General features: G+C 47.6%; 1 protein-coding gene across 3 annotated transcripts in view; it reads left to right on the forward strand.

Moving 5' to 3' along the window:
• Window positions 1-18,997, forward strand: part of DSN1 (DSN1 component of MIS12 kinetochore complex) — a 69,323-nt gene that overhangs the window by 21,678 nt on the left and 28,648 nt on the right. For all 3 annotated transcript variants that reach the window (XM_077262084.1, XM_077262086.1, XM_077262083.1), the window contains exons 4-7: window positions 3,228-3,300; window positions 7,788-7,875; window positions 8,852-8,914; window positions 12,850-12,921. In XM_077262084.1, coding sequence (XP_077118199.1) covers window positions 3,228-3,300; window positions 7,788-7,875; window positions 8,852-8,914; window positions 12,850-12,921 — 296 coding nt within the window. The remainder of the gene's footprint in view (window positions 1-3,227; window positions 3,301-7,787; window positions 7,876-8,851; window positions 8,915-12,849; window positions 12,922-18,997) is intronic.

Genomic DNA, 18,997 nt, shown 5'->3' on the forward strand with positions numbered 1-18,997 from the left:
GATTTCCTTCCTGGGCATGACCCTGGACACCTCCCTAGGGTTGGTGGTTCTTCCTCAGGACAAGGTCCTGGCTCTTCAACAGGGGGTCTGGAAGCTTCTTCGGCCATCCCCCTGCTCCATCCGTTTCGGCATGAGGATTCTTGGAAAAATGGTGGCCGCAATGGAAGGGATTTCCTTTTGCGCAACTACACCTCCGCCCTTTCCAGCACGCTCTTCTGGACGCATGGGACGGGAGTCCATTTTCTCTCGACCAACTGTGTCCCCTCTCCCCTCGGGTCAGGCAGACACTCCAATGGTGGATGCTCCAATCCTCTCTTCTCAAAGGGAGGTCCTTCCTCCCGGTCCATTGGCTGGTAGTCACCACCGACGCCAGCCTCCTAGGCTGGGGAGCGGTTTTTCGCCATCACACTGTGCAGGGATCCTGGACTCGTCACGAGTCTTGTCTTCCAATCAACATCCTGGAGATACGGGCGATCAGGCTGTCCCTAAAGCGGTTCCATCATCTCCTTGCAGGTCGCCCCATCCGTATCCAGTCGGACAATGCCACTGCTGTGGCTTATATAAATAATCAGGGGGGCACCCGCAGCAGAGCTGCAATGCGCGAGGTAGATCACATCCTTCGCTGGGCCGAACACAACCACTCGGTCATATCGGCCGTCCATATTCCCAGAGTGGAAAACTGGACCGCGGACTTACTCAGCAGGCAGGGCCTCGCCTCAGGAGAGTGGTCTCTCCATCAGGACGTATTCCAACAAATCTGTCTCCGTTGGGGTACTCCGGGCGTAGACTTGATGGCTTCCTGGTTCAACGCCAAGGTACCTCAGTTTGTGGCCCGGTCCCGGGATCCCAGAGCAATCGGAGTGGACGCGCTAGTCCTTCCCTGGACTCAGTTTCACCTTCCTTACCTCTTTCCTCCCCTGCCCCTGCTCCCCAGAGTCATCAGGAAGATCAGGGCAGAGGGTGTCCCAGTAATCCTCATCGCCCCGGATTGGCCTCGCTGGGTGTGGTATGCAGAGCTGGTCCAGCTCATCGCAGATGTCCCTTGGCGCCTACCAGATCTACTTTCTCAGGGCCCGATCTACCACCAGAACTCAGGGGCCCTGTGTTTGACGGCTTGGCCATTGAATCCTGGGTTCTGACTCAAGCTGGTTTTACCCGCGAGGTAGTTTCCACCTTGATCAGTGCCCGAAAGCCGGTGTCATCGTGCATCTACCATAGGACCTGGAAGATCTTCTTTTATTGGTGCAGAAGCAGAGGTCGCCCTCTGATGGTCTTCAACATCCCTACCATCCTGGATTTCCTCCAATCCGGTCTGGACTTGGGGCTTTCGTCGAGTTCCCTTAAAGGGCAGGACTCAGCCTTGTCAGTCCTTTTTCAGCGTAAAATCGCTTCCAAACCTCAGGTCAGAACGTTTTTTCAGGGAGTCTCTCATGTGGTGCTTCCCTATAAAGCACCTCTAGAGGCTTGGGACCTTAATCTGGTCCTAGGCGTCTTGCAGGAATCTCCTTTCGAGCCGTTACAGGACATCTCTCTACCTCTTCTTTCTTGGAAGGTGGCCTTTCTTGTCGCTATTACCTCGATCAGACGAGTCTTGGAGTTGGCTGCTCTTTCTTGCCGGATGCTGTTCCTTACGTTCCATCGGGACAAGGTGGTCCTCAGACCGTCCCCTACTTTCCTCCCAAATGTGGTGTCTTCTTTCCACCTCAATGAGGATATCGTACTTCCGTCCCTTTGCCCTACTCCAACGCACCGCATGGAGAAGGCTCTTCACTCCTTGGATCTTGTAAGATCTCTCAGGAAGTATGTGTCCAGGACGGCATCTATTCGACAGACTGATGCTCTGTTCGTGCTCCCGGCGGGACACCGGAAGGGACTGGCCGCTTCTAAGTCGACAATCGCCAGATGGATTCGGTCGACTATTCAAGAGGCTTACCGCGTTAGAGGCAAGCCTATCCCTGCGGGCCTCAGGGCACACTCCACTCGGTCGGTGGGTGCTTCCTGGGCCATTCGGAATCAAGCGTCTGCAGAGTAGGTTTGCAAAGCTGCGACCTGGTCTAGCCTGCACACCTTTTCTAAGCATTACAATGTCCATACTCGGGCATCTTCAGATGGAAGCCTGGGTAGGCGTATTCTGCAGGCGGCGGTAGCGCACCTGTAGACAGCAAGTGCCATAAGTTTACACTGTTGGGTTGTTATTTCCCACCCAGGGACTGCTTTTGGACGTCCCACGGTCCTGTGTTCCCCAATGTGGCGATGGAGAAATAGGGATTTTTATGTACTCACCGTAAAATCCTTTTCTCCGAGCCACTCATTGGGGGACACAGCACCCAACCTTGTTTTGGCTTGTTGCTTATGATAAGTTTTTAGTCTCTGACATGTTTCTACGGTTAAACCTTGTTAATCTCCTACTGCTTTGCTACGAACTGGTATTATTCGGAGCCAGTGGGCGGTGTATACTGCAGAGGAGGAGTTAACCCTTTTTGTATTTACTTAGTGTCAGCCTCCTAGTGCAGCATACACCCACGGTCCTGTGTCCCCCAATGAGTGGCTCGGAGAAAAGGATTTTACGGTGAGTACACAAAAATCCCCATTTTTGTGATCTCATTACTCCAGGATATAGAGTCTCTGTAGTCTTTATATATTTCTGCATGGGCCTTGGCAAATTGTAGGTGGCTTTTTTGCACATGGACTTTAGTTAGGATGTGTAATCCTCATTGTGTCACAAGAAACACTCACCCCAGTTTGGCTTTCTCTTACTTTAGATAACTTCTCACCTTACCCCCAACCTCACTCCTCACCCCAACCCTTCTTAACAGAAGACGCTACTGTTTAAGTGTTAATTTCCATGGACGGCCAGGACATCTCTGTGACATGGTTCCAGTTCCATCTTTGTTCCATTTTTGTATCACTTCCTCCAGTATTCTGACCAATTCGTAAAGCTTTTCTGATTTTCTTGTGGCTTTCACCATGTAATAAATAATTAGCCTTACCTTTGGATGAATTTTGTAATCTAAACTGTAGCTTGTCTCCTAACACTTTTTTGAGGTGTACTCATTTTTTGCCACATAGTATGGTATGCCACATAGTATGGTATCCCATATATAAGTTACTTTTGAAAGGAAAATGAAAGGTTTTCTTACAAATCTGTTGGAGTGTACTCATTTATGCTGAGCACTGTGTATATATTATAATTTTGTACCCTTCCTCTCTGTTTTTTTCTTATAAAGTTCTCCCTTCGTAAATTACAAACTTCTCTCTCTCAAGCCGATGCATTCAGTGCAGAATCTTTCAACGTCAGTGGTGAGTATTTGTATTCCTTTAAAGTAGCTCTAATAGAAAAACACTAGCAAGTAGTTAACCTTTTTAATAGGAGCATGGCTTTAGAGTGTTCCTGTAAGGCTGGCCAAATAAATAGGTAATTTGCATCTAAGCTGAACAGGGCTCCCTTTTGTCTATATGTTATTAATTGGGCTCATTAAATAATTTTGTAAAGATGACTTTTCATCAGTTTTAGCATGTTAAACTGGTCGCATCATGGAATAGTGACTGCAGAGCTGAAATGCAAAAGGTGGTTTTCATTTTTTAATTTCTTTGTTGCGGAGATATTAGCTTATAAAGTTATAGTTTAACTGGATGTTACCAGGGATTTGTCTCTGGGGGTATGCACTTCTTCCCCTGCATGAGGTTGACCAATCATAAGCAGACAGTGTCTTGCTGGGGAGAAAAGAACACTCCCTTTTCTCCTCTCCAATATCGTGCATCTACAGTGTAGTGATACAACAGAGTTACAGTTGTGCTCAAAAGTTTACATATCCTGGCAGAATTTTTGCTTTCTTGGCCTTTTTTCAGAGAATATGAATGATAACACCAAAACTTTTTCTCCACTCATGGTTTGTGGTTGGGTGAAGCCATTTATTGTCAAACTACTGTGTTTTCTTTTTTTTAAATCGTTATGACAACCCGAAACATGCAAATGACCCTGATCAAAAGTTTACATATCCTGGTGATTTTGGCCTGATAACATGCATAGAAGTTGACACACAAATGGGTTTGAATGGCTATTAAAGGTAATATCCTCACCTGTGACCTGTTTGCTTGTAATGAGTGTGTGTGCATAAAAGCTGAGTGAGTTTCTAGGATCCAGACAGACTCTTGCATCTTTCATCCAGCCACTGACATTTCTGGATTGTGAGTCATGGGTAAAGCAAAAGAATTGTCAACGGATCTACGGGAAAAGGTAGTTGAACTGTATAAAACAGAAAAGGGAGACAAAAAGATATCCAAGGAATTGATAATGCCAGTCAGCAGTGTTCAAACTGTGATTGAAGGGAACCTGTCACCCCCAAAATCGAGGGTGAGCTAAGCCCACCGGCATCAGGGGCTTATCTACAGCATTCTGTAATGCTGTAGATAAGCCCCCGATGTATCCTAAAAGATAAGAAAAAGAGGTTAGATTATACTCACCCAGGGGCGGTCCCGGTCCGGTCCGATGGGTGTCTCACAGGTCCGGCCGGCGCCTCCCATCTTCATCAGATGATGTCCTCTTCTGGTCTTCACGCTGCGGCTACGGCGCAGGCGTACTTTGTCTGCCCTGTTGAGGGCAGAGCGAAGTACTGCAGTGCGCAGGCACCGGGCCTCTTGACCTTTCCCTGCGCACTGCAGTACTTTGCTCTGCCCTCAACAGGGCAGACAAAGTACGCCTGGGCCGGAGCCGCAGCGTGAAGACCAGAAGAGGACGTCATCTTATGAAGATGGGAGGCCCCAGACTGGACCGTGACGCCCACCGGATCTGACCGCCCGCCCAGGTGAGTATAATCTAACCTCTTTTTCTTATCTTTTAGGATACATCGGGGGCTTATCTACAGCATTACAGAATGCTGTAGATAAGCACCTGATGCCGGTGGGCTTAGCTCACCCTTGATTTTGGGGGTGACAGGTTCCCTTTAACAAATGGAAAATCTGGGGCTCTGTAAAAACAAAACCACGGTCAGGTAGACCAACAAAAATGTTGTCCACAACTGCCAGGAAAATTGTTCACGATGCAAAGAAAAACCCACAAATAACATCAGCTGAACTACTGGACTCTCTGAAAACTAGCGGTGTGGCTGTTTCAAGATGCACAATAAGGGGCACTTGAAGAAAAATGGGCTGCATGGTCGAGTCGCCAGAAGAAAGCCATTACTGTGCAAATTCCATAAAGTATCTCGTCTACAATACGCAGAACAGTAGAGACAAGCCTCAAAACTTCTGGAACAAGGTAATTTGGAGTGATGAGGCCAAAATTGATCTTTTTGGCCACAACCATAAACGTTACATTTGGAGAGATGACAACAAAGCCTATGATGAAAGGAACACCATTCCTACTGCAAAGCACAGAAGTGGATCGCTGATGTTTTGGTTGTGTGTGAGCTACAGAGGCACAGGAAACTTGGTCAAAGTTGAAGGAAAGATGAATGAAGCACGTTATCAGCAAATTTGTACTCATCAGCCCGGAATCTGCGCGTGGGACGTGCTTGGACATTCCAACATGACAATGATCCAAAACCTAAGGCCAAGTCGACCTGTCATTTACTACAGCAGAACAAAGTGAAGGTTCTGGAGTGACCATCTCAGTCTCTTGGCCTCAATATCATTGTGCCACTCTGGGGATATCTCAAGAGCATAGTTCATGCCAGACAGCCCAGGAATATACAGGAACTGGAGGCTTTTTGCCAAGAAGAGTGGGTAGCTTTACCATCTGAGAAAATAAAGAACCTCATCCACAACTACCACAAAAGACCTCAAGCTGCCATTGATGGAGGTGGCAATACACTGTATTAAGAAATGGGGTATGTACACTTTTGATCAGGGTCGTTTGGATATCTTGGGTTGTCCTTATGATTTAAAAAGCGAAAACACAGTAGTTTGACAATAAATGGCTTCACCCAACCACTAGCCATGAGTGGAGAAAGGTTTGTTTTTTTTTATTGTCACCGTTTATGTTCTCTGAAAAAAAGCCAAGAAAGCAAAAATTCTGCCAGGGTACGTAAACTTTGGAGCACAACTGTATGTATCATTATAAACACTGCCAGATCTCTCACCCTCCCCCCACTCTGACTGTCTAGAAGTATTTTAAATTATAAATTACTCTGCTCTGCTTTTATCTTTACACTTTAGCTGCATAGCTCATTGCCTAGAGGAGGCCATGTTCTTTTCTCACTTATAAGATGCTGTCTGCTTACAATTGATTAATCTCATTCAGGGGAAAAAAGTACAAGCCCCTCCCCCGAGACTAATCTCTTGTAATGCCAAGTTGACCTATAACCTAAACATGACAAGCTAATATCACTGCAATGGAGAAGAGAAATTAAAAAATAAAAACTGTTTTGCTCTGCTCTACAGCTACTATTCCATGATGTGGTCAGTTTAGCATGCTCATACTTGTGAAAGGTCTTTTTATTTAAAAAAAAGAAAAAAAAAAACCCTCACTAGATTCTCTGGGGGGGTTTGACTTTAGGCATTATTGACATGTTATCATCACTCCCTCGATAAGGACCATAAAATTTAGTGCTAAATTTAAAAGGCTCATATTTCTAGAACCGTTTGATGCATTACCAAAAAAAAAAAAAAACACCCAAGGGAGCAGCGAGAATAAACGATAAAAATATGTCCACTTTAGAATATTTACCACTATTTAAAGGGAACCTGTCACCACGTTTTTGGAAGATGGGATAAAAATAGCGTTAAATAGGGGCAGAGGTGGGCGTTACATTAGTGTGTGTGTTATGCGTTTATTACCCACCTAAGTTGCCGAAATAACTTTGCAAAGTCTCCGTTTTCGCCTGTCAATCAGGCTGGTCAGGTCACATGGGCGTGGTGTCTTCCCCCAGATTTGGCGTAGTTTTCCGTTGGTGGCGTAGTGGTGTGCGCATGCCCAAAGTCCGGAATCCTCTTCCAGGGGATTTAAAATAGCGCGGTGTTCGTTATTGCATTGGTGATCGGTGGGCGCGGCCATCTTCCTTTGGCCGCGCGTGCGCAGAAGCGGCGCTCTGCTGGCCGCGGCTTCAGGAAAATGGCCGCGGGATGCCGCGCGTGCGCAGATGGATATCGCGGCGGCCATTTTCCTGAAGCCGCGGCCAGCAGAGCGCCGCTTCTGCGCACGCGCGGCCAAAGGAAGATGGCCGCGCCCACCGATCACCAATGCAATAACGAACACCGCGCTATTTTAAATCCCCTGGAAGAGGATTCCGGACTTTGGGCATGCGCACACCACTACGCCACCAACGGAAAACTACGCCAAATCTGGGGGAAGACAACGCCCATGCGACCTGACCAGCCTGATTGACAGGCGAAAACGGAGACTTTGCAAAGTTATTTCGGCAACTTAGGTGGGTAATAAACGCATAACACACACACTAATGTAACGCCCACCTCTGCCCCTATTTAACGCTATTTTTATCCCATCTGCCAAAAACGTGGTGACAGGTTCCCTTTAAAACAGGCAAGCGGCTATGAAGATCCATATTTCCATCATGATTAGACTCCTAAAAATACTACAGCGGTTCCCCTCTTCTATTATTTTTTAATGATGATGGGAGAGTATTGAATGTAGATGTTGATGAATGTAAATGTAGAGTTTTCAGACTATACATGTGGCGAGGCTTACAATATGTGCCGTTCTTAGAAGAGATTCCTGCCTATAAACGGTTGACTCTGGTCAGTACAAGCAGGCAATATTGCTGAACTTTCAGTAGTGATTATTGATCTGAAGCATGCAAGTATTAACCCAGTGTGTCTTCATCTTTCAGCCATGTCAGGGAAAGAAATGTTTAACCGTTTCGTAGAACGATTGCACCATCGTGGAACTTTTCATAGATGTACGGAGAAATTGACCAGGTGAATGCTGAGATATTTCAATACAGTGGCCAAATTTTGGACATGTTTAAAAACTTACCAGAGCAGTTTGCTTTGTTTTTTTTTTGTTTTTTTTTTGAAAGAGCCGTTTAAAGAGGACCTAATGTTTATGGGAGAAAGATTAAAAAGGGACAGTAGATGAAAAATTACATGGCGGCATATCCAGCAGTGTAAGCCTACAATGACAGTACGTACACGCAGATTCGGTGGCACACTCTGGACTCGCGCCTCTAAATGCAATGTGAAGACATCATTATCAGTCTGGTTATGAGCGATCAGACCACATCGTTCCCTGTCGTGATACTAGGCTTGTTTCAATATGGATGCTATTTTTGTGTCTGCATTACAGACTTGTCACCCAGAACATCACACTGTGGAGCCACCATTGAATTCGATATTGCTAGTAATTGTCTATCCCCGGGATGGGTGGTAACTTGACGATTGGTGGGTGTCGCATTCACCAGGACCCACACTGATCAGGGATTTTCGATCCTCGTTACAGAATGCCACGACAGCTCGGCCGCTTGACCACCGCCCCATTAATTTTTTTTTTTAGGCTGTTAGGGGGAAAAAAAAAGGCAGCGCGTAGAGAAGGCAGACAATATGTGCACTGCCACTCCATTATGGAGATAAAGGTTTCCATATCTGTCGCTTTATCGATCATTGCCAGTCATGTTGGCTCTCTTGGGCTGACGTCACTTTTTTCGCCTCTCAGGACTCAGGTCAGTCTTTTTATTATCTGACAGAGATACATCACATGAAGTCTATGCCCGATATGTTAGTGACCAGAGGCTCCAGAAGAGGAGGTGGTAATTGGCTTCTCCTTTGTACTTGGCTTTCAATACAACTCAGCCTGGCAGGTGGTTTTGGACATGACATGAACTGAAAAAAATGTATACAATGTTTGGCTTTTACATAAACTATAGTTAATGTATACATTTTTTTTTTCTTTCAAAAGCTCAGAGAAAAATGAAGAACAATTTGAGGCTCATCAGGCAGACATTAAGGTTGATATTGCAAAGTAAGTTCTTTTTTTGTTGTTTTTTTTTTTCTTTCTTTCTCCCCTCCCAGTTTGCTCTTCTACACCAAGCATACAAATTTCTCCCCCAACCACCTCCTCTTGAAATAGCCTTTCATTAGTAGAAATTCTGCCCAGACTCCACTCCCCCCCCCAGCTCTGTGTTGTAGCCATGTACACCTTATGTTGTAAGAAATATTACTGAATATATTAATCTAAAATGATAACAATTCTGTACAATAACAATTTCTCCGTGTATACGGTTGGTGATGGACAGAAAATTGCACACCAGCAAAAGTGTATAAGAAGTTATATTTGCCCCAAATCAAAGGACCAGTATAAAATCGATAACCTGAATAACAAATGCTGCGGCTAACACAATTAATATTTCATACAAAGAAATGTATTCCTCAAGCTTACAGCTCAATAATGTCACAACTACCAGAAAGGAACTCTTCAAATACTTAGGGAATCTGTCGGCAGGTTTTTGCTATGTAATCTGAGGACCGCATGAGATAGGAGTGAGGCTATGTGCACATGTTGCGGATAGTTGTGCAGATTTTTCCTCACTGTTTTTGCAAAATCCGCAGGTAAACCTCCCTGCGGATTACCCGCGGTTTTTATGCGGCTTCCACCTGCAGTTTTACACCTGCGGATTTCTATTGTGGAGCAGGTGTAAACCGCTGCGGAATCCACACAAAGAATTGACATGCTGCGGAAAAAACACCGCTGCGTTTCTGCACGTTTTTTCCGCAGCATGTGCACTGCGGATTTTGTTTTCCATACGTTTACATGGTACTGTACAACGCATGGAAAACAGCTGCAGATCCGCAGCAAAATCCGCAATGTGTGCATATAGCCTTAAAACGCAATACTCAACGATGTGTTACTTATTAAGCTGTGTGCTGCTGTTTTATCACTAGGTCATTATAATTGCTGTGACTTTCTGTCGATAGACAATATAAATACAGAGCCTGGTGTGGGTGGGGGCAGCTGCATGCCAACAGAGTGGGCACTAATATGCACACATCCTGGCTTGCATCACCCCCCCTGCAATGCGACTGTGGTGTGCTGATGTGTTGCCATGGCAGTCAAGGGTCTGCTGAGTGCACCAGTCACCGCCATCTTGTTTCTGCTTTGAAGGTCAGCCACGGGCATGATTTTGCCTATGTACTGCAATACAGTGGTATTGAAAATGCAAGAAAAAAGAGCAACATTTATCCCCTAAAAATATCAAGTTTATTACAAAGATAATACACTGAAAATTAAATAGCAAAATTCACATAAAATGATAAAGTGGATAGATGATTTACACAGATGTAAAGCACATTGGCCCCAGAAATTTGTGGTGGGTGGGAGCAAAAAGTAGCAGCAAGTATTTATAAAGTGCTAGTACTCATGCAGTCATTGTTCCCAGATTACAAAAAATGCTAATCCATAGACCATTTGCATAGGATGCATGCCAGGAAAATATATTCACTAGCTAAATAGTAAGGTGTATACCACTTTAAGGGAAAGCTGTGAAGATAAAGCTAAATTCTGCTCTTACCCATTGCATCCACCTAGGACCAGATGCTATCAGCCCCAACGCGTGTTTTGCGTGATCTTCCTCTGGGGGCTGCGGCTAACTGTGTGTTCTTATGGCTCTTATATAGGGATTACAACCAGTGTGTTTAAATCGGCACATGCGTGATGACCATTGGTTACACCACATCGGTCTCATCCCAAGTGCAGCCGGGCGGAGGAAATCCCCCAGCCTGCACTAGGGATGCCGAGGCCTTCGGCGATGCTCCGTTCAGCTGCGCCCACCAGGCATGCGCACTCACATGAAAGACACCATCTAAAATTCTGGCATAAACAGAGGTGGACATTTTAAAATAGGGCAGTTCTTCAAGCACCCGTCTCGTCCCGTGGTAAGTAAAAAAGTCAAAAAAATAAAAAAGGGCAGTCACATGCCCAGCAAGTCGCCATCATTCTGTGTGTCCCTCAAAAATGTAGGCTAGGTATTGACGTCATGTACGATTTACCCCGCCCTGCCACACTTGGGTTTAGACCGGATGTGTTGCAACCACCGGGGTGCCGGTCATCATGCATTCGCCGATTTAAACACATTGGTTGTAATCCCTATATAGAAGCCATAAGAACACAGTTAGCCGCAGCCCCCTGAGGAAGCCCACGCGAAACACGTGTTGGGGCTGATAGCATCTGGTCTCAGGTGGATACAATGGGTAAGAGCAGAATTTAGCAACATCCTCCAGCATGACCGGTTTGACAGTGGGTCAGTAATAGTGTGAGGAGCATTTCTTTGGAGGGCAGCACAGCCCTCCATGTGCTAGCCAGGCGTACCCTGACTGCCATTAGGTACCGGGATGATATCTTCAGACCCCTTGTGAGACCATATGCAGGTGCAGTGCGCCCTGGGTTCCTTATGCATAATAATTCTAGGCCTCATGTGGCTGAAATGTCCGCAGGTTCTGCAAGATGAAGGCCTACTCGTTCCCCAGACATGAATCCAGTCGAGCACATCTGGGACATCATGTCTCGTTCCATCCACTAACCCCATGTTGCACCACATACTTCCCAGGAGTTGGCTGATGCTTTTATCCAGGTCTGGGAGGAGATCCCTCAGGAGTCCATCCACTTCCACATCAGGAGCATGCCCAGGCGTTGTACAGTAGGGAGGTCATACAGGCACGTGGAGGCCACACACACTACTGAGCATCATTTCCTTGCTTTGAGTCATTTCCACTGAAGTTGGATCAGCCTGTAATTTGATTTTCCACTTTGATTTTGAGTATCATTCCCTCCATGGGATATTAATTTACATGATCATTTACATTGATCATTTTTATGTTTTATTGCTCTCCACACATTCCACTATGTAAAGAATAAAGATTTGCAACTGGAATATTTTATTCCATGATATCTAGGCAGCAACCCTACTTTCTGTAGTTGGAGAAAACCCAGCCGCTAAGGCTGCTTTCACACTAGCGTCGGTACGGGGCCGTTGCACTGCGTCGGCCCGACGTACCGACGCAAACTGTGAAGAAAATGCCCGACGTTGGCAGCGGAAGCAGTCTTAAGACTTTTCCACTGCTTCATTGTAAGGTATGGTGAGGAGGGGGCGGAGTTCCGGCCGCGCATGCGCGGTCGAAAATGGCGGTCCCGACGCACAAAAAACGTTACATGTAACGTTTTCTTGTGGCGGCGGTGCGCCAAAACATGACGCAACTGTCGCACGACTGTTGCAACGTGTGGCAATGCGTCGGTAATGTTAGTCTATGGGGAAAAAAACGCATCCTACAGACAACTTTGCAGGATGCGTTTTTTCTCCACATCGACGCATTGCAACGTGCGGTGTACGACGCTAGTGTGAAAGTAGCCTAAGTGCAGGACTGGCCAGTAGCAAAAAAGCAATTCCGAGTATATCAGGAATTTGTGTAAAAATCCTCTGACATATACTTGAGGAAAGAATAGCAAAACAGTCAGGATAATTGTTTTGGTTTTTTTCTTCGCCGCAATGAATCTAAGAAGGAAAACTTGAAAGTCTTTCCGATGTAATTAATGGATTTCGAGGAAACTCTGCTGAATGTAACAACATTAAGAAACCCATGAGTGTTTCACGGGAAATAGAACTGGAATAGTCTATTAATTGGCCATCTTCACTAGACCTTTACAGCATAGTTGAGTGACCTCATGCACTGTGGCTGTCACTGTATTTCATCCCCTCGGTACTTGGCAAGTCAGTGACTGCAGTGCCGATTGTAGCCTCCCATTGCCTAACAGCATATCCATAGCGGCAGACAATGACAGGTAGCGCAGTCTGCCTATGAACACAGGATAACTTCTTTTGAAGTTGCGTTCTTTTGATCAAGCCGATAATTCCTGTTGATGTGACATTTATTATCGACTCCTAGCTAAGCCTTCTGTATTCTCAGGTTCACTACAGAGTCCAGTCGCTGGGTAGAGCTCCTCGAAAATTACAAAGAGAAAGCTGTCGTCTTATCCAGGTAAAGTAGCATCGAGAAGTGTACAAGGCATATCTTGTTTCTTTTGTCTAACACAAAGTAGGCTTTAATCCTCTTGTCTGCTTAAGGCTTGTGTGATGTCTCATTGTTTTTTCTTAATTATGCCAGACGTAAATTGTGTAGGCCTAGAATCATAAACTGTTGCCTGAAGTATTGACTCTTCTCGTAGGTCAAATATTAACCCCTAATATTATCTCCTACAGTTTATCTTCTGTTAGCTTTGTAAAACAGTAAGGGTACCGTCTCACAGTGGCACTTTTGTCGCTACGACGGTACGATCCATGACGTTCCAGCGATATCCATACGATATTGCTGTGTCTGACACGCAGCAGCGATCAGGGACCCCGCTGAGAATCGTACGTCGTAGCAGATCGTTTGGAACTTTATTTCGTCGCTGGATCTCCCGCTGTCATCGCTGGATCGGTGTGTGACACCGATCCAGCGATGCGTTCGCTTGTAACCAGGGTAAACATCGGGTTACTAAGCGCAGGGCCGCGCTTAGTAACCCGACGTTTACCCTGGTTACCATCGTAAATGTAAAAAAAAAAATACCGTACATACTCACATTCCGGTGTCCGTCAGGTCCCTAGCCGTCTGCTTCCCGCACTGACTGACTGCCGGCCGGAAAGTAAAAGCACAGCACAGCGGTGACGTCACCGCTGTGCTCTGCTTTCACTTTACGGCCGGCACTCAGTCAGTGCGGGAAGCAGACGGCGAGGGACCTGACGGACACCGGAATGTGAGTATGTACTGTTTTTTTTTTTTTTTACATTTACGATGGTAATAAGGGTAAACATCAGGTTACTAAGCGCGGCCCTGCGCTTAGTAACCCGATGTTTACCCTGGTTACCCGGGGACTTCGGCATCGTTGGTCGCTGGAGAGCTGTCTGTGTGACAGCTCCCCAGCGACCACACAACGACTTACCAACGATCACGGCCAGGTCGTATCGCTGGTCGTAATCGTTGGTAAATCGTTTTGTGTAACGGTACCCTAAGACATGGCCACTGAACAATTATGTTTGCTGATATGCTAATTATGCATTGTGTTATGGAGCCAGTTTGTTGACTTTGAAAGCAGAGAGGGAAAACCATGCAAATAGTTTAAATAATCAAGTAATGCTACTTGATCTAATCACAATTCTTCCCCTTATCTGTGATGCTAGACTGAAGGACACTTGCTAAATCTAAAAATAGGTTACATGCCGCTATATAAAGAGACTTTCTCCTACGCCTCATTGGGGGACACAGGACCATGGGTGTTATGCTGCTGCCACTAGGAGGACACTAAGTTAACACAGAAAGATTACTCCTCCCCTGCAGTATACACCCTCTCAGTGGGCAATATTTAACCAGTTCTTGCTTAGTGTCTGTAGGAGGCACTTGGGTCTGGTTTTCAGACCCCAACGTTTTTATTTTATTTTTTACTTTTCTGTAAATTTTTATTTTTTAATTAACGGAGTGAAGGGGGCAACGGATTCCTTTTCTAGGGCTTGCTCTCCCACGAACCATCAACAGGCAAGAACGCGGAGTATACCTCCCCGTACCCTCTTCTGCGACGACTGGCGCACGCCTGATATGTTCTTGGGCGATGGTTCCTTTCATGGTCCCGATCTCCCCCCTGCATGATGGCGAGAACATAGAGTCTGACTCTTATGTCCCTCTCCTGGGCCCAACTACACTCCAAGGCCCCCACCTTATGGCGTCACCGCAGCGACATGAGAGCTGATGAAGATGGATGAACCTTTTTTTCTCCATCCCCCGACGGAAGAAGAAGGGATTTGTCTCATACCGCTGTGAAGGAGGCGCTGCACCCTCGGTACTACTTGCAGGCTGTGAGTATCCCCTTCCTCGCAATTCCTGCGTCGGAAAGTGCGGTTCTGATCCCCGGGGAGAGGAACATTGGCCGGCTGCCAGCAGCGGTCACCTGACACTCCGTCGCGGCCGCCAGCGCGCATCGCTGGCAGGCTTCACAAATTTAGCCCCCGGCTTTCAGCCGGACTAGGCTGCAATCTATTACTCCGCCCACCATCTCGGCGCTTCTCGCACCCTTCAAATCTCGGGCGCCATCTTGCTACACTCTGCTGCTGGGAATCACGCCGCAGACGCTGACAGCCCCAGACAAGATGGGACTTCCTCTCTTCTCCCTGCTGTCCTAATCTCCCTGGGGACACAGACACAGGACGTTGTAAGCTCTTCCACAAAAGCTTAACCCCCTTCTCTGCAGTCTGCCCGGCCCTGTAGCGCATACTTTGCCTATCTGGCCCCTTATCTCTAAGACTATGTCTCAACCTAAAGAAGCCAAGAAGGCTAACAAAAAGCACACAGTGTTTTTCACTTCATGTGCCACTTGCAGTACTACCTTGCCCCGAACTCACACTACCCCGTTATGTGCGGATTGTGATCTGACCTGTGTGCAGCCGCCGCCAACGCCGTCTTTGACCCTGCGGAGCCTAGTCCCCCTGAGTGGGTCGCTTCCCTCTCATGTTCTATGGATTCCCTGGCCAAGGCAATAGATTCTCTCCAGGGTCCCTCTTTAAGCCAGACTACCGCAGAGGACTCTGGCGACGGTACGGGCCCATCCACCAGCAGGGGGCGTACGCTGTCAGTAAAGACTAAGGGTTCCAGAAAACGGACTCATGTCGTGTCCCCTGACCACAGCCGTACTTGTCCTTCAGCTTCCGCAAGCTCAATTTCTCGTTCCCCTTCTCCCGAGAACCCCAATGCACAGGACTCTGAATACGAGTCTGATGCATCATTAGTTCAGGACTCCTCAACTTCTCAAGAGACACTTGATTCTCTTATTGATGCAGTCAACAAGACCCTGAAGATGGACGAGGAGTCTTTATCCACTCAAGAACACGCAGTGTCTTTTAAACCGACTAAACGTGTTCAAGAGGTGTTCGTCGCTCATCCTGAATTTAAGGACATTGTCCAAAAACATAGGGACCGGCACTACACGTTTCACGGGTCGAAAGCCTATTGAGTCCAAATACCCTTTTGCTCAGGAACTAATCAAGGACTGGCTTTAGTCTCCTTCCGTCACGTGGATCCTGCCGTATCGCACCTCGCTTCAAAAGCGCTCCTATCTTTGTCTGGCGGTTCATCAGTCAAAAACCCTACTGACCGTCAAATTGACTACCTGGCTCGCTCTGTCTTCGAGGCCACTGCAGCATCACTCCTTCCATCTTTCGCCGCCACTTGGGTGGCTAAGGCTATGGTCGCTTGGGCTGAGGTGCTTACCACCACCGTCCACGACAGTAATCTTCCTCCAGAGGCGGTCAACCTGACTAACCAGATAGCACAAGCCGGGGACTTTGTGGTTAACGCCTCAATAGATGCGGCCAATTGCGCTGCACAGGCAGCCGCAAATTCTATCTCCATCAGAAGAGCCCTGTGGCTTGGAGATTGGCGAGCAGATTCTGCTTCCAAAAAATCATTGACATCTCTCCCCTACCAAGCTGGTCGCTTATTCGGAGAAACGTTAGACCAAATTATTTCTGATGCAACCGGAGGAAAAAGTAAATTTCTTCCTCATCAAAAACCTACACGGCCTTTTCGGTATCAACAACAACCTCGATTCCGGCCCTTTCGCAGCAATCCCAATTGGTCATCTACTCCTCCCGGATCAGCACGAGCCTCGTGCGGAGACAGAGGTTCCCAGGTTTCGTACAGGCCTAACCGTAGCTGGAAACCCAGACTTAGGACGTCTGGATCTAAGGGATCCAGATCCTCTAGATCTTCCATTCAATGACTCGTTACAACATCCGGAGGACATCGACAAAGTAGGCGGCCGTTTGTTTTCGTTCCGCCAAGCCTGGCTCTGTGGTCCACGACGAGTGGGTCAGAGAACTGGTGTCCTCCGGATACAAGATAGTGTTGTTCTCTTCCTCCGACACGTTCTTTCCAGTCGAGTTCTCCCACAACAAAGGCAACTGTTTTTCTTCAGGCCATAAGGGCACTACAAAGGGACGGAGTCATCATTCCGGTCCCCCAAGACTAAAGGTTCAAGGGGTTTTACTCGAACCTATTCGTGATCCCCAAAAAAGGATGGATCGTTGCGACCGATACTGGACCTAAAACTTCTCAACAACTTTATCAAAATCCGACGTTTCAGAATGGAATCTCTCCGTTCTGTCGTCACGTCCATGGAAAAGGGAGAGTTCCTAGCATCCATAGACATCAAGGATGCTTACCTCCACATCCCAATCTTCCCTCCTCACCAACAGTTCCTTCGTTTTTCGAGAGGAACACTTTCAGTTTGTGGCCTTACCCTTCGGCCTTGTCACCGCTCCCCGAGTTTTCACCAAGGTCATGGCAGCCGTCATGGCAATCCTTCATGCTCGGGGAGTGATGGTACTCCCGTACCTGAACGACCTGCTGATAAAAGCTCCACCATATCCAGCTTGCAAGGAGTCTCGCCTGGGTTGGAAGATAAACTTCGAAAAATCTTCTCCGATCCCGGCTCAGCGGATTTCCTTTCTTGGAATGACACTGGACTCTTCCCGCAGCCTGGTCATTCTCCCTCCAGACAAGGCTTTGGCCTTGCAGCAGGGAGCACGGAATCTCTTCCGCCCAGTCTCCCACTCCATTTGTTACAGCATGCACATTCTCAGGAAGATGGTAGCAGCCATAGAAGCGGTTCCGTTCGCGCAATTCCACCTCCGTCCCTTACAACATGCGCTGCTGTCGGCATGGAACGGGAACCCGTCCTCTCTCGACCGTCGTTTCAGTCTGTCTCCACAGGTCAGGCAGACCCTCAGGTGGTGGATGCTGAAGTCCTCCCTGAACCAAGGAAAGTCCTTTCTCCCAGTGCATTGGCTGGTGGTGACCACCAATGCCAGCCTCTTGGGCTGGGGTGCAGTCTTCAACCACCACACAGCTCAGGGCCGGTGGTCCACTCGGGAATCGCATCTCCCCATAAATATCCTGGAAATATGAGCAATCAGACTAGCCTTGCTCAGTTTTCACCATCTCCTGGCAGGTCATCCTATCAGAATCCAGTCCGACAACACTACAGCGGTAGCGTATATCAACCGTCAAGGGGGAACCCGCAGAAAAGCAGCCATGCTCGAAGTGACCCACATCCTCCGTTGGGCCAAGAGCCACCATTCGCCCATATCGGCAATTCACATACCAGGTGTGGAAAATTGGGCTGCGGACTTCCTCAGTCGCCAGGGTCTCGCCTCTGGCGAGTGGTCTCTCCACCCGGAAGTTTTCCAGCAGATTTGTCTTCGCTGGGGGACTCCGGATGTGGACCTCATGGCTTCAAGACTAAACAACAAGGTCCCCCGATTCATTGCCCGGTCCCTCAATCCTCGAGCCGTCGGAGCAGACGCACTGGTCCTGCCGTGGCATCAATTCCGCCTCCCGTACATTTTTCCTCCCCTTCCCCTGCTACCGAAGGTCATCAAGAAAATCAGGGCAGAGGGGGTTCCGGTGATCCTAGTTGCACCGGACTGGCCGCGCCGGGCATGGTACGCGGAACTGGATCAGCTGGTTGCCGACACCCCCTGGCGGCTTCCAGATCACATGGATCTTCTCTATCAGGGCCCGATCTACCACCAGAACTCCGGGGCCCTGTCTTTGACGGCGTGGCCGTTGAATCCTGGATTCTAGCCCAAGCTGGATTCTCCCCTAAGGTATCCTCCACCATGATCAGTGCTAGGAAACCCGTGTCCATGCGCATTTATCACCGTACCTGGTGAATTTTCTTCGCATGGTGCAACGCCCACGGGCGGTCTCCTCTGGTATTTTCCATTCCTTCCATTTTGGAATTTCTCCAATCAGGACTAGAGTCCGGTCTCGCACTTAGCTCACTTAAAGGACAAGTATCAGCGTTGTCAGTTTTATTCCAACGAAAAATTGCCACCAGATTACCGGTTAAGACGTTCATTCAGGGAATTTCACGTGTGGCGCCTCCCTATAAAATGCCTTTGGATCTTAATTTGGTCCTTGGAGCTCTTCAGGAGGCCCCTTTCAAGCCACTGCAGGACGTCTCTGACCTTCCTTTCCTGGAAGGTAGCTTTTCTAGTGGTTATTACGTCAATCAGGCGAGTTT

This window comes from Ranitomeya variabilis, chromosome 5, assembly GCF_051348905.1.
Source record: "Ranitomeya variabilis isolate aRanVar5 chromosome 5, aRanVar5.hap1, whole genome shotgun sequence".
NCBI lineage: Eukaryota > Metazoa > Chordata > Amphibia > Anura > Dendrobatidae > Ranitomeya > Ranitomeya variabilis.